Here is a 13703-nt window from a genome sequence, read left to right on the forward strand (position 1 = left end):
ATCGGAACAGCTGTACACCTACTCATTTGTGTAATCCTCAATCAGCAAGTCAGTCATACAGAAACAGGTCAAGAGATTTAGTTAATGTTCATATCGAACATCAGAATGGGAAAAAATGCAATCTCAGAGACTCTGACTGTGGTGTGGTTGCTGCTGTCAGACTGGCTGGTTTGAGTATTTCAGAAATGTCTGATCGCCCTGGATTTCCTTGTTGATGATGGAGAGAGGGGTCAGGGGAGACTGGTCAGACTGGCTCGAGCTGACAGGAAGGCTACTAATCAACAAGTCACAATCAAAGTGTTGCAGCCTGAAATGAAAAACTAAATGCAGTATTGTCGAGGTGGTGAAACAGGAAGTTTGTATTTACTGTAATTTACATGACCGACATCATGAAGATCTGGGATGTGTTGTGGTTAAACACAGAGAAAGCATAATCCCCTTTCAATTGCATGTTTTTATTTATCAGCGCCTAAATGACGTGTTCTTTATAACATGAGTAATGAGTTCCATCAGGTGCACATTTTCAATAATAGGCATGATAATTCAACCATCAGAATTAATTTCACTCCCCGATCCTTTATTATCAAAGCAACTTAGTAAACTATCAATGCAACGTAGCACTGGTTTAGGAAACTTAAAAAAAATAAATAATAATAATAAAATTTATGCAGTGAAATGTTTTTTGTTTTTTTGAGTGTCTTAAGGAACATTTACGCTACATTCACAGGGACACTTTACTGTTCAGCAGATACTACTCATATCCATTTGTAAAATACAGCAAATAAAAATAAAACAGTACTACACTACACAGTTTTATTAGAACATAATGTTTCCAATGTAAATCTGCATGTATATGTAAATTTGTGCATGCTATGTGGTTCCTGTTTTCTGACAGCCATCAAAATGTCCTTCTGAACACATCTATATTTTATAGAAATACAAAATGAAATAAATAGCATGAAGCAAAAAACAAAATCATTGGACCGAGGCAGTAAGATACAAACAGAGGGTAAACACTTTTACACAATTCTCTAAATTATAACGGATTAAATTGAGATTTTTTGGACATTAATCTACACACAGTAATCCATAATGACAGACGTATGATGTGTCTAAACGCTCCAAACTGAGTTCAGGTGCATCCTGGTTGCTTTGATTATCTTGAGATGTCTTTAGAACTTGACTGGAGTCCTTAAGAGAATCTGACCGGAAGAATGGGAGAAACTGACTTTTTCCCAAGAACACTAGAAGCTGTCATTGCTGCATAAAGGCTGTGTATACTTCTCTACACGAGAGATTCCAGTTTTGATTTTTATCAAATTTGCAAAAATATTTTTAAAAATCATGTTTTTCTGTGTCTTTATGGATTAGTGTATGTAGAGTAATGGCTAAAAAGCAAATTTAACACCTTTTTAAATGAAATGTACAATACCAGAATAATAAAATGTCTCATACTTCATCATGAAAACTCCTCATCCGTATAAACAACTGCTGAGAATTATAATTAGTACAACATTGTACATAAGGACGCTTCAACAGTCGTTATAGAGTCGGTTCAATAGTTGCTTCCTGTCCCAATTTGTTGCTCTAAATTTGGGTCGAATTATCTTCGTCTCGTCTCGGAGCTAGAAGTTCCTTTCCTGTTTTTAAAATCCATAAATATTTGAACATTGATGAATTTATTATAAAACAGCACTTTTTAATGTGGTGACCAAAAGTAATCGGACACTTAGCTATTTAATGGTTGGAAGTGTTATTCATAAAAAAGGAAGGGTGCACTGGTGAGCTTCAGAACACCAAAAGGCTCAGAAGACCACTAAAACAACTGTGGTGGATGACGATATATTTTCCCTGGTGAAGAAAAAATACTTCACAAAAACCAGCCAGAAGAAGAACATCCTCCAGGAGGTAGGCGTATCTGTGTCAAAGTCAACAATCTAGATAAGCCTTCACCAGAGTAAATACAGAGGGGTTACTACAAGATGTACATCACTGGTAAGCCTCACAAAAAGGAAGACCAGGAGAAAAAGCCTGGACAGTTCAGAAACATCATCCTGTACACGGATGAGAGGAACTTGTAGCAGGATGATGTGAAGAGAAGAGTATGGAGAAGGGAAGGAACTGCTAATGATATGAAACTTACCACCTGATCTTATGGTGTGGGCATGTATGGCAGCCACTGGAACTGGTTCTCTTGTATTTATTGATGTGACTGCTGATAAAAACAGCAGGATGAATTGTGAAGTGTACAGGGCTACATTATCTGCTCACATTCAGCCTTCTGAATCGGAATGCTTCAAAAAGTTTATAGTGCAGATGGACAACAACCTGAAGCATACTTCAACATCAGCGTGAGACTTTTTCTTAAAGCAAAAAAGTGTAATGTTCTATAAAGGCCAAGTCAATCACCTGATCTGAAACCAACTGAGATGCATTTCCCTTACTGAGGGCAAAACACCTCAAGAACAAGCAGGAAGTGAAGACAGCTGAAGTAAAGGTCTGTAAGATCATCACCAGGGAAGAAATGCAGCTTCTGGTGATGTCTACATGTTCCATACTTCAAGCAGTCATTGACAACAAAGGATTTGCAAAGGGTATTAAAAATGAAAACCTGTGAGTGTTAGTTTGTCCAATTACTTTGGGTCCCTTTAAATGGTGGGGCACATAGAAAAGGTGCTACACTGTTCACCTGATTTGGATTTAAATACACTCAAATTAAAACTGGAAGTCTTCAGCTCATATTCATTATTTAATTTCAACTCCAGTATGCAGTAGTAGACAGCTTTAAAAAAAATAATAATAATAATTTAAAAAAAAAAATTGAAACAATAACTCTGTCCAAATATTTATGGACCTTGCTGTAGTTTTGTTTCTGATGGTTAAAGTGAATAAAGCAAACAAGCTAGCCTGAGAATTATCTATGCTACTTTACACATACACGTGTGTGTATAGATATATAGATATAGTATAAGTGCAATGTCAATGAAGCACACTGTTCCTGTATAAAATATAGTTTTGTGGCCCTGTGTCAAAATTGTGACCCATGAAAATGGATAGAAGAAGGAGGAGTGTATAAGAGTAAATACAGTAATGTGCTGAGTAAAGTGTTTCTAAAGCTATAACACAACACAATGACCTTCTGCACAGCTGATGACATTCTACTTTTTGTAAACACTGGGTACTACACCGCAAAACTCTGCAAAACAAATACACACATTATAAACCGAGCAGAAATCTGTAAAAGACATTGCTGTGATGCCTGTATGTGAAGATAATGCACACACGGAGCTTGCGGTTTTCTTCAGAAGGTTAAGCTGTAGAGCAGAGCACATCCCAGCAGGAACGTTAACAGATCGTCTGCACGTCTCGGGGAATCACCGTTTCTTGGTGTGGAAGTACTTTCTGGTGTGACTCGTCTCCCCTTTCCCTCTGGTGTGGTTGGTTTCTCTGTTCCACACAAACAGAAGCCATTAATTTTACACAGTACATGTGTAGATAGATCATTCTCATCAGAATAACATTTTAAATCATTTTGTCCAAAAATATATCATGACAGATTAATTGTACTTGGAAAAGCCCTTTGTCTTCCATTAGCATGGGGAAAAATACCATTAAGCACAATTAGGGCCGTAACAAATGATGACATCTGAAACAGGTGGAAAACTACTGCTATGGGGCTACATTGCATTTGGTAGTTCAGCCAAAATATCTCCTGGCTGCCTCTGCCAAGAGGTTCAGACTTTGCCATCAAGTTTTCAGCGAGACGAGAAGACAAACCTACATCCCGATGATTAAAGAATCAGTAGTGCTTTGTGGAGACTTTCTCAGCCTCTGGATTGGAAACCTACAGAAAACTTGTGGTCTGAATTCACAAGTAGCTTCCACATGCACAGACCAGAGAATATAAAAGGAGTGTAAAATGGAGGAGTGGACCAGGATCATCTACAAGCATCAACATTGTTAGATGTTACAGGAACTGACTCAGTGCTGTTATTCTCTCCAGAGCAGGAGTCGCTGTATATTAATTATGAGAATGCTGATCATTCTTCTTTCTCCAGACATATCGTTGATCCATTGTGCAGAATCCCAAAACTTTTGTGGATTATTTATATCATTTTGAGCGACTTTTCTTGTGCTTTTGGGTCAGCAGTGGTGTACATCTTGGAATTCTGGCATGGAAACATTCTGCGTTTAGTATGTGCCTTACTGTGCTCACTGAAACCTCAGTGAATGTTGCCACCAAGTCTTGCTGCAAGTCTTTTGCAATCACCCGAGGGTTATTCACAACCTGCCTTCTCAGAAATCTGGTTGCAGCTATTGATAGCTTCCTTTTTCTGCCCCGTCGAGGTATTTTTTTTTTTTTCCCTACCCCTACCCAGTTCAGGTATTTCATGTGTTCCAGCTTAAGCACACCTGGTACAACTAATGAAGCCCTTGATTAGTTTTGCATCAGGTGTGCTTGAGACAACACCTCTTTGGGATATTTGTGCTGTTGTGAGGGATTCTATTCAGGGGGTGAATCATTTTGAGACAGTAGAAATCATTATAAGTTTCATTTTCAGTTGAATTTGGGGAAAACACTTGAAAGCATTCATTGTGTTGAACTATTTCAATTGCTTTTGTTCGATTTGTTCATTGCAATCAGCTGAAAGTCTGTACCTTTTGACAATAAACCTGATTTGCAATGGGGGTTGAATAATTTTGATTGCAATTGTATGTCTAGTAGCAGTGATTTAAGGCAAATGACCTCATTGTTGGGATTTAATCAGATCATTTTTAATATAATGACTGAATTGTGCTAAACAGAACATGATGTGACAACTTCATGCTTCAGAAAAAGCTTCATGCTTGATTTTATAAAAAAAACAGCCAAACACACCTTCAACCTTCAGTTGCACTTGCTGGTCAAGACCTTTGCTTGGGTCGGTGCAGGTGTACGTTCCTCCATCAGAGTGCTGCAAGTTGCTCAGCTTGATGGAAAAATTCCCCTCCTTAATTTTTGATGGAAATATTTGAACTCTGTGTTTATAGTTTGAATGCTGCTCATCGAAACTGGCTTCACCACCACTGATGTCACACACTGTCCTGGTGCCTTCGTCTCGCCAAAAGACAACCGGCGGATTCTGTGCGAACGTACACGGTAAGATCACGGATTCTCCTATAAAACCTTCAACACTCTGCACCGGCACTAAAAGTAAAAAAAAAACAAAAAAAAAAACACACACACACACACACACACACAACAGAAAATCTCAATAATGAGAGGACAAATGTGTCATCAGGACACATCAAGAAATTTTACATACATATACATATATATACATATATACATATACATATATATACATATATACATATATATACATATACAGTGAGGGAAAAAAGTATTTGATCCCCTGCTGATTTTGTACGTTTGCCCACTGACAAAGAAATGATCATTCTATAATTTTAATGGTAGTTGTATTTGAACAGTGAGAGACAGAATAACAACAAAAAAATCCAGAAAAACGCACGTCAAAAATGTTATAAATTGATTTGCATTTTAATGAGGGAAATAAGTATTTGACCCCCTCTGCAAAACATGACTTAGTACTTGGTTTAAAAACCCTTGTTGGCAATCACAGAGGTCAGACGTTTCATGTAGTTGGCCACCAGGTTTTCACACATCTCAGGAGGGATTTTGTCCCACTCCTCTATGCAGATCTTCTCCAAGTCATTAAGGTTTCAAGGCTGACGTTTGGCAACTCGAACCTTCAGCTCCCTCCACAGATTTTCTATGGGATTAAGGTCTGGAGACTGGCTAGGCCACTCCAGGACCTTAATGAGCTTCTTCTCGAGCCACTCCTTTGTTGCCTTGGCCGTGTGTTTTGGGTCATCGTCATGCTGGAATACCCATCCACGACCCATTTTCAATGCCCTGTCTGAGGGAAGGAGGTTTTCACCCAAGATTTGACGGTACATGGCCCCGTCCATCGTCCCTTTGATGCGGTGAAGTTGTCCTGTCCCCTTAGCAGAAAAAAACCCCTAAAGCATAATGTTTCCACCTCCATGTTTGACGGTGAGGATGGTGTTCCAGGGGTCATAGGCAGCATTCCTCCTCCTCCAAACACGGCGAGTGGAGTTGATGCCAAAGAGCTCCATTTTGGTCTCATCTGACCACAACACTTTCACCCAGTTGTCCTCTGAATCATTCAGATATTCATTGGCAAACTTCAGACGGGCATGTATATGTGCTTTCTTGAGCAGCGGACCTTGCGCGTGCTGCAGGATTTCAGTCCTTCACGGCGTAGTGTGTTACCAATTGTTTTCTTGGTGACTATGGTCCCAGCTGCCTTGAGATCATTGACAAGATCCTACCGCGTAGTTCTGGGCTGATTCCTCACTGTTCTCATGATCAATGCAACTCCACGAGGTGAGATCTTGCATGGAGCCCCAGGCCGAGGGAGATTGACAGTTCTTTTGTGCTTCTTCCATTTGCGAATAATCGCACCAACTGTTGTCCCCTTCTCACCAAGCTGCTTGGCAATGGTCTTGTAGCCCATTCCAGACTAATGTAGGTCTACAGTCTTGTCCCTGACATCCTTGGAGAGCTCTTTGGTCTTGGCCATGATGGAGAGTTTGGAATCTGATTGATTGATTGCTTCTGTGGACAGGTGTCTTTTATACAGGTAACAAACTGATATTAGGAGCACTCCCTTTAAGAGTGTGCTCCTAATCTCAGCTCGTTACCTGTATAAAAGACACCTGGGAGCCAGAAATCTTTCTGATTGAGAGGGGGTCAAATACTTTTTTCCCCTCATTAAAATGCAAATTAATTTATAACATTTTTGACATGCGTTTTTCTGGATTTTTTTGTTGTTATTCTGTCTCTCACTGTTCAAATACAACTACCATTAAAATTATAGACTGATCATTTCTTTGTCAGTGGGCAAACGTACAAAATCAGCAGGGGATCAAATACTTTTTTCCTTCACTGTATATATATATATATAAAAAACACATGCATTCAAACTGTTGAATCTTCCATCTTCATTGATGTTCCCGTTTCAGTAATTATTAAACATATTTCACTTTTCCATACAGTACACACATCTGCTTACTGCGGTGTGAAATGCTCACCTGTGTGTATCAGAAGCAGGAAGGTGAAGAAAATCCAGCTGTAATTAATGAAGAAGAAAAAAAAGAGGTGGAACAACAGAATAAATTCACAGTATGATCACCGTATAGTGGAGTTAGAAAGGAGTTCCCCATGACTGACCTGCTACACACCACTAAAAAAGCTAAACTAGTCATTAATAATATCAGATAATGGTGAGCTAAATGCGGTCTAGCTACTTAATCCAGTTTCCGTTAAACTCATAGAATGTAGAGTGTAAAGGTGGAGAAGGATATAGTTATTTAATTGGAGTAATAGAACAGCTGTAGAATATATTTTAGCTAGTATAGCTAGGTCAGGAAATTAGCCAGCTCCGTTATACAGTTTCTCCTGCAGTGGCGAGTTAGCTTAGCTCAACCAGGCCTTAAACTGAACACAGCTCGTTATCATAAAATATCTCACACTGGTACTGAGTTTATCTGATACATACCTCACATTCATTGCGTACAACACCGGGGAAACAGTTTCTAATAAAATTAATAAAATATAAATTTACAGAACATAAATATTCACAAAAGGCTAACGTCCGCTACTAACGAACCCAGGCGGAACTTTTAAGAGCGTACGCTGAACACGTGACCTGAGCCGTTTTTACAGCCAATCACAATAACTGATCTTACATTGTGGCTACAATACTAGTTGACATATAACAATAGTATTGATTGCTGTAAGATTTTTTTAAGTGGGCGGGGCAGAGTGTTATATGAAGCATGTCAGAGAAATTGTATGGTAAGTGAGCATGGAATAGTAAATTTCATTCATCACTAATAAGGGTGATAAAGCAGTTATAAGTAAGCTTACCAATGAAGCAAGAGGTCTAATGAACAATGTTTTGACTGGCTCTTTCAAATACAATGTTTAAATTTAAAAAGAAACTTTGATTTTTGTGAAAAAAGTCATTTTAGTTAGTGCCCATTCCAAAAGAACATTCCAAAGACCACTAGTATAACTAATGCTAGCTGGCTAGCTAATTACTAACAAAAGACAGACAGCCATTACCCCATGAACATATTCAGAAATATTTACAAATACCAAACTTACCGTATATACACAAATTGTGCGTAAACAAGAGTCTTGTGCCGAACTGGAATGGTCTCACCAGTTATTACGTTTGAGAGGACAAATGAAGGTGGACCAGCGGAATGAAGCCCTTTGTGGAGATCTTAGTATAGGTACAGAGGAAGACCGGTCATGTGCTGATCTTTTAAGAGTCCATGAGTAATCCCAAATGTCAGATCTAGTCAGAACTAATCAGAATTAATTTCACTCCCCGATCCTTTATTATCAAAGCAACTTAGTAAACTATCAATGCAACGTAGCACTGGTTTAGGAAACTTAAAAAAAATAATAATAATAATAAAATTTATGCAGTGAAATGTTTTTTGTTTTTTTGAGTGACTTAAGGAACATTTACGCTACATTCACAGGGACACTTTACTGTTCAGCAGATACTACTCTTATATCCATTTGTAAAATACAGCAAATAGAAATAAAACACAGTACTACACTACACAGTTTTATTAGAACATAATGTTTCCAATGTAAATCTGCATGTCTATGTAAATTTGTGCATGCTATGTGGTTCCTGTTTTCTGACAGCCATCAAAATGTCCTTCTGAACACATCTATATTTTATAGAAATACAAAATGAAATAAATAGCATGAAGCAAAAAACAAAATCATTGGACCGAGGCAGTAAGATACAAACAGAGGGTAAACACTTTTACACAATTCTCTAAATTATAACGGATTAAATTGAGATTTTTTGGACATTAATCTACACACAGTAATCCATAATGACAGACGTATGATGTGTCTAAACGCTCCAAACTGAGTTCAGGTGCATCCTGGTTGGTTTGATTATCTTGAGATGTCTTTAGAACTTGACTGGAGTCCTTAAGAGAATCTGACCGGAAGAATGGGAGAAACTGACTTTTTCCCAAGAACACTAGAAGCTGTCATTGCTGCATAAAGGGTGTGTATACTTCTCTACACGAGAGATTCCAGTTTTGATTTTTATCAAATTTGCAAAAATATTTTTAAAAATCATGTTTTTCTGTGTCTTTATGGATTAGTGTATGTAGAGTAATGGCTAAAAAGCAAATTTAACACCTTTTTAAATGAAATGTACAATACCAGAATAATAAAATGTCTCATACTTCATCATGAAAACTCCTCATCCGTATAAACAACTGCTGAGAATTATAATTAGTACAACATTGTACATAAGGACGCTTCAACAGTCGTTATAGAGTCGGTTCAATAGTTGCTTCCTGTCCCAATTTGTTGCTCTAAATTTGGGTCGAATTATCTTCGTCTCGTCTCGGAGCTAGAAGTTCCTTTCCTGTTTTTAAAATCCATAAATATTTGAACATTGATGAATTTATTATAAAACAGCACTTTTTAATGTGGTGACCAAAAGTAATCGGACACTTAGCTATTTAATGGTTGGAAGTGTTATTCATAAAAAAGGAAGGGTGCACTGGTGAGCTTCAGAACACCAAAAGGCTCAGAAGACCACTAAAACAACTGTGGCGGATGACGATATATTTTCCCTGGTGAAGAAAAAATACTTCACAAAAACCAGCCAGAAGAAGAACATCCTCCAGGAGGTAGGCGTATCTGTGTCAAAGTCAACAATCTAGATAAGCCTTCACCAGAGTAAATACAGAGGGGTTACTACAAGATGTACATCATTGGTAAGCCTCACAAAAAGGAAGACCAGGAGAAAAAGCCTGGACAGTTCAGAAACATCATCCTGTACACGGATGAGAGGAACTTGTAGCAGGATGATGTGAAGAGAAGAGTATGGAGAAGGGAAGGAACTACTAATGATATGAAACTTACCACCTGATCTTATGGTGTGGGCATGTATGGCAGCCACTGGAACTGGTTCTCTTGTATTTATTGATGTGACTGCTGATAAAAACAGCAGGATGAATTGTGAAGTGTACAGGGCTACATTATCTGCTCACATTCAGCCTTCTGAATCGGAATGCTTCAAAAAGTTTATAGTGCAGATGGACAACAACCTGAAGCATACTTCAACATCAGCGTGAGACTTTTTCTTAAAGCAAAAAAGTGTAATGTTCTATAAAGGCCAAGTCAATCACCTGATCTGAAACCAACTGAGATGCATTTCCCTTACTGAGGGCAAAACACCTCAAGAACAAGCAGGAAGTGAAGACAGCTGAAGTAAAGGTCTGTAAGATCATCACCAGGGAAGAAATGCAGCTTCTGGTGATGTCTACATGTTCCAGACTTCAAGCAGTCATTGACAACAAAGGATTTGCAAGGGGTATTAAAAATGAAAACCTGTGAGTGTTAGTTTGTCCAATTACTTTGGATCCCTTTAAATGGTGGGGCACATAGAAAAGGTGCTACACTGTTCACCTGATTTGGATTTAAATACACTCAAATTAAAACTGGAAGTCTTCAGCTCATATTCATTATTTAATTTCAACTCCAGTATGCAGTAGTAGACAGCTTTAAAAAAAAAAAAAAAAAAAATTGAAACAATAAATCTGTCCAAATATTTATGGACCTTGCTGTAGTTTTGGTTCTGATGGTCAAAGTGAATAAAGCAAACAAGCTAGCCTGAGAATTATCTATGCTACTTTACACACACACACACACACACACACACACACACACACACACACACACACACACACGTGTGTATAGATATATAGATATAGTATAAGTGCAATGTCAATGAAGCACACTGTTCCTGTATAAAATATAGTTTTGTGGCCCTGTGTCAAAATTGTGACCCATCAAAATGGATAGAAGAAGGAGGAGTGTATGAGAGTAAATACAGTAATGTGCTGAGTAAAGTGTTTCTAAAGCTATAACACAACACAATGACCTTCTGCACAGCTGATGACATTCTACTTTTTGGAGACACTGGGTACTACACCGCAAAACTCTGCAAAACAAATACACACATTATAAACCGAGCAGAAATCTGTAAAAGACATTGCTGTGATGCCTGTATGTGAAGATAATGCACACACGGAGCTTGCGGTTTTCTTCAGAAGGTTAAGCTGTAGAGCAGAGCACATCCCAGCAGGAACGTTAACAGATCGTCTGCATGTCTCGGGGAATCACCGTTTCTTGGTGTGGAAGTACTTTCTGGTGTGACTCGTCTCCCCTTTCCCTCTGGTGTGGTTGGTTTCTCTGTTCCACACAAACAGAAGCCATTAATTTTACACAGTACATGTGTAGATAGATCATTCTCATCAGAATAACATTTTAAATCATTTTGTCCAAAAATATATCATGACAGATTAATTGTACTTGGAAAAGCCCTTTGTCTTCCATTAGCATGGGGAAAAATACCATTAAGCACAATTAGGGCCGTAACAAATGATGACATCTGAAACAGGTGGAAAACTACTGCTATGGGGCTACATTGCATTTGGTAGTTCAGCCAAAATATCTCCTGGCTGCTTCTGCCAAGAGGTTCAGACTTTGCCATCAAGTTTTCAGCGAGACGAGAAGACAAACCTACATCCCGATGATTAAAGAATCAGTAGTGCTTTGCGGAGACTTTCTCAGCCTCTGGATTGGAAACCTACAGAAAACTTGTGGTCTGAATTCACAAGTAGCTTCCACATGCACAGACCAGAGAATATAAAAGGAGTGTAAAATGGAGGAGTGGACCAGGATCATCTACAAGCATCAACATTGTTAGATGTTACAGGAAGTGACTCAGTGCTGTTATTCTCTCCAGAGCAGGAGTCGCTGTATATTAATTATGAGGATGCTGATCATTCTTCTTTCTCCAGACATATCGTTGATCCATTGTGCAGAATCCCAAAACTTTTGTGGATTATTTATATCATTTTGAGCGACTTTTCTTGTGCTTTTGGGTCAGCAGTGGTGTACATCTTGGAATTCTGGCATGGAAACATTCTGCGTTTAGTATGTGCCTTACTGTGCTCACTGAAACCTCAGTGAATGTTGCCACCAAGTCTTGCTGCAAGTCTTTTGCAATCACCCGAGGGTTATTCACAACCTGCCTTCTCAGAAATCTGGTTGCAGCCATTGATAGCTTCCTTTTTCTGCCCCGTTGAGGTATTTCTTCTTTTTTTCCCTAACCCTACCCAGTTCAGGTATTTCATGTGTTCCAGCTTAAGCACACCTGGTACAACTAATGAAGCCCTTGATTAGTTTTGCATCAGGTGTGCTTGAGACAACACCTCTTTGGGATATTTGTGCTGTTGTGAGGGATTCTATTCAGGGGGTGAATCATTTTGAGACAGTAGAAATCATTATAAGTTTCATTTTCAGTTGAATTTGGGGAAAACACTTGAAAGCATTCATTGTGTTGAACTATTTCAATTGCTTTTGTTCGATTTGTTCATTGCAATCAGCTGAAAGTCTGTACCTTTTGACAATAAACCTGATTTGCAATGGGGGTTGAATAATTTTGATTGCAATTGTATGTCTAGTAGCAGTGATTTAAGGCAAATGACCTCATTGTTGGGATTTAATCAGATCATTTTTAATATAATGACTGAATTGTGCTAAACAGAACATGATGTGACAACTTCATGCTTCAGAAAAAGCTTCATGCTTGATTTTATAAAAAAACAGCCAAACACACCTTCAACCTTCAGTTGCACTTGCTGGTCAAGACCTTTGCTTGGGTCGGTGCAGGTGTACGTTCCTCCATCAGAGTGCTGCAAGTTGCTCAGCTTGATGGAAAAATTCCCCTCCTTAATTTTTGATGGAAATATTTGAACTCTGTGTTTATAGTTTGAATGCTGCTCATCGAAACTGGCTTCACCACCACTGATGTCACACACTGTCCTGGTGCCTTCGTCTCGCCAAAAGACAACCGGCGGATTCTGTGCGAACGTACACGGTAAGATCACGGATTCTCCTATAAAACCTTCAACACTCTGCACCGGCACTAAAAGTAAAAAAAAAACAAAAAAAAAAACACACACACACAACAGAAAATCTCAATAATGAGAGGACAAATGTGTCATCAGGACACATCAAAAAATTTTACATACATATACATATATATACATATATACATATACATATACATATACATATATATACATATATACATATATATACATATACAGTGAGGGGAAAAAAGTATTTGATCCCCTGCTGATTTTGTACGTTTGCCCACTGACAAAGAAATGATCATTCTATAATTTTAATGGTAGTTGTATTTGAACAGTGAGAGACAGAATAACAACAAAAAAATCCAGAAAAACGCATGTCAAAAATGTTATAAATTGATTTGCATTTTAATGAGGGAAATAAGTATTTGACCCCCTCTGCAAAACATGACTTAGTACTTGGTTTAAAAACCCTTGTTGGCAATCACAGAGGTCAGACGTTTCATGTAGTTGGCCACCAGGTTTTCACACATCTCAGGAGGGATTTTGTCCCACTCCTCTATGCAGATCTTCTCCAAGTCATTAAGGTTTCAAGGCTGACGTTTGGCAACTCGAACCTTCAGCTCCCTCCACATATTTTCTATGGGATTAAGGTCTGGAGACTGGCTAGGCCACTCCAG

At 38.4% G+C, this 13703-nt stretch overlaps 3 protein-coding genes and 1 long non-coding RNA gene across 11 annotated transcripts in view; 2 read left to right on the forward strand and 2 right to left on the reverse strand.

Moving 5' to 3' along the window:
- Positions 1–13703, forward strand: part of LOC108259252 (uncharacterized) — a 201073-nt gene that overhangs the window by 101063 nt on the left and 86307 nt on the right. The window lies entirely within an intron of this gene.
- LOC108259547 (uncharacterized) overlaps positions 1–13703 on the forward strand; it is a 40363-nt gene that overhangs the window by 21565 nt on the left and 5095 nt on the right. The window contains exons 4-5 of the long non-coding RNA XR_008393676.1: positions 5032–5140; positions 12920–13028. This is a non-coding gene — a long non-coding RNA (uncharacterized LOC108259547). The remainder of the gene's footprint in view (positions 1–5031; positions 5141–12919; positions 13029–13703) is intronic.
- The window catches only part of LOC108259612 (CD276 antigen homolog), a 95260-nt gene that overhangs the window by 19243 nt on the left and 62314 nt on the right, over positions 1–13703 (reverse strand). For 4 of the 6 annotated variants that reach the window (XR_008393672.1, XR_008393673.1, XM_053676768.1 and 1 more), the window contains exons 3-4: positions 12768–13076; positions 10805–11335 (exon numbers count right to left, since the gene is read on the reverse strand). The exons of the other annotated variants lie outside the window; for them this stretch is intronic. Coding sequence is in view for 2 of the 4 variants with exons in the window: in XM_053676768.1 (XP_053532743.1) it covers positions 11190–11335; positions 12768–13076 (455 nt within the window). In the remaining 2 variants the exon portion in view is untranslated. Of the gene's footprint in view, positions 1–10804; positions 11336–12767; positions 13077–13703 lie in introns of those variants that run through there. 6 annotated transcript variants of the gene reach the window in all.
- Positions 2940–8121, reverse strand: LOC108262017 (coxsackievirus and adenovirus receptor homolog). The gene is made up of 4 exons (XM_053676771.1): positions 7587–8121; positions 7120–7157; positions 4880–5188; positions 2940–3447 (listed from the first exon to the last, which is right to left on the reverse strand). Exons 1-4 carry the CDS (start codon positions 7595–7597, stop codon positions 3302–3304), a joined length of 504 nt encoding a protein of 167 aa, XP_053532746.1. The 5' UTR covers positions 7598–8121; the 3' UTR covers positions 2940–3301.

Source organism: Ictalurus punctatus, chromosome 27 (assembly GCF_001660625.3).
Source record: "Ictalurus punctatus breed USDA103 chromosome 27, Coco_2.0, whole genome shotgun sequence".
In the NCBI taxonomy this organism is placed as follows: domain Eukaryota; kingdom Metazoa; phylum Chordata; class Actinopteri; order Siluriformes; family Ictaluridae; genus Ictalurus; species Ictalurus punctatus.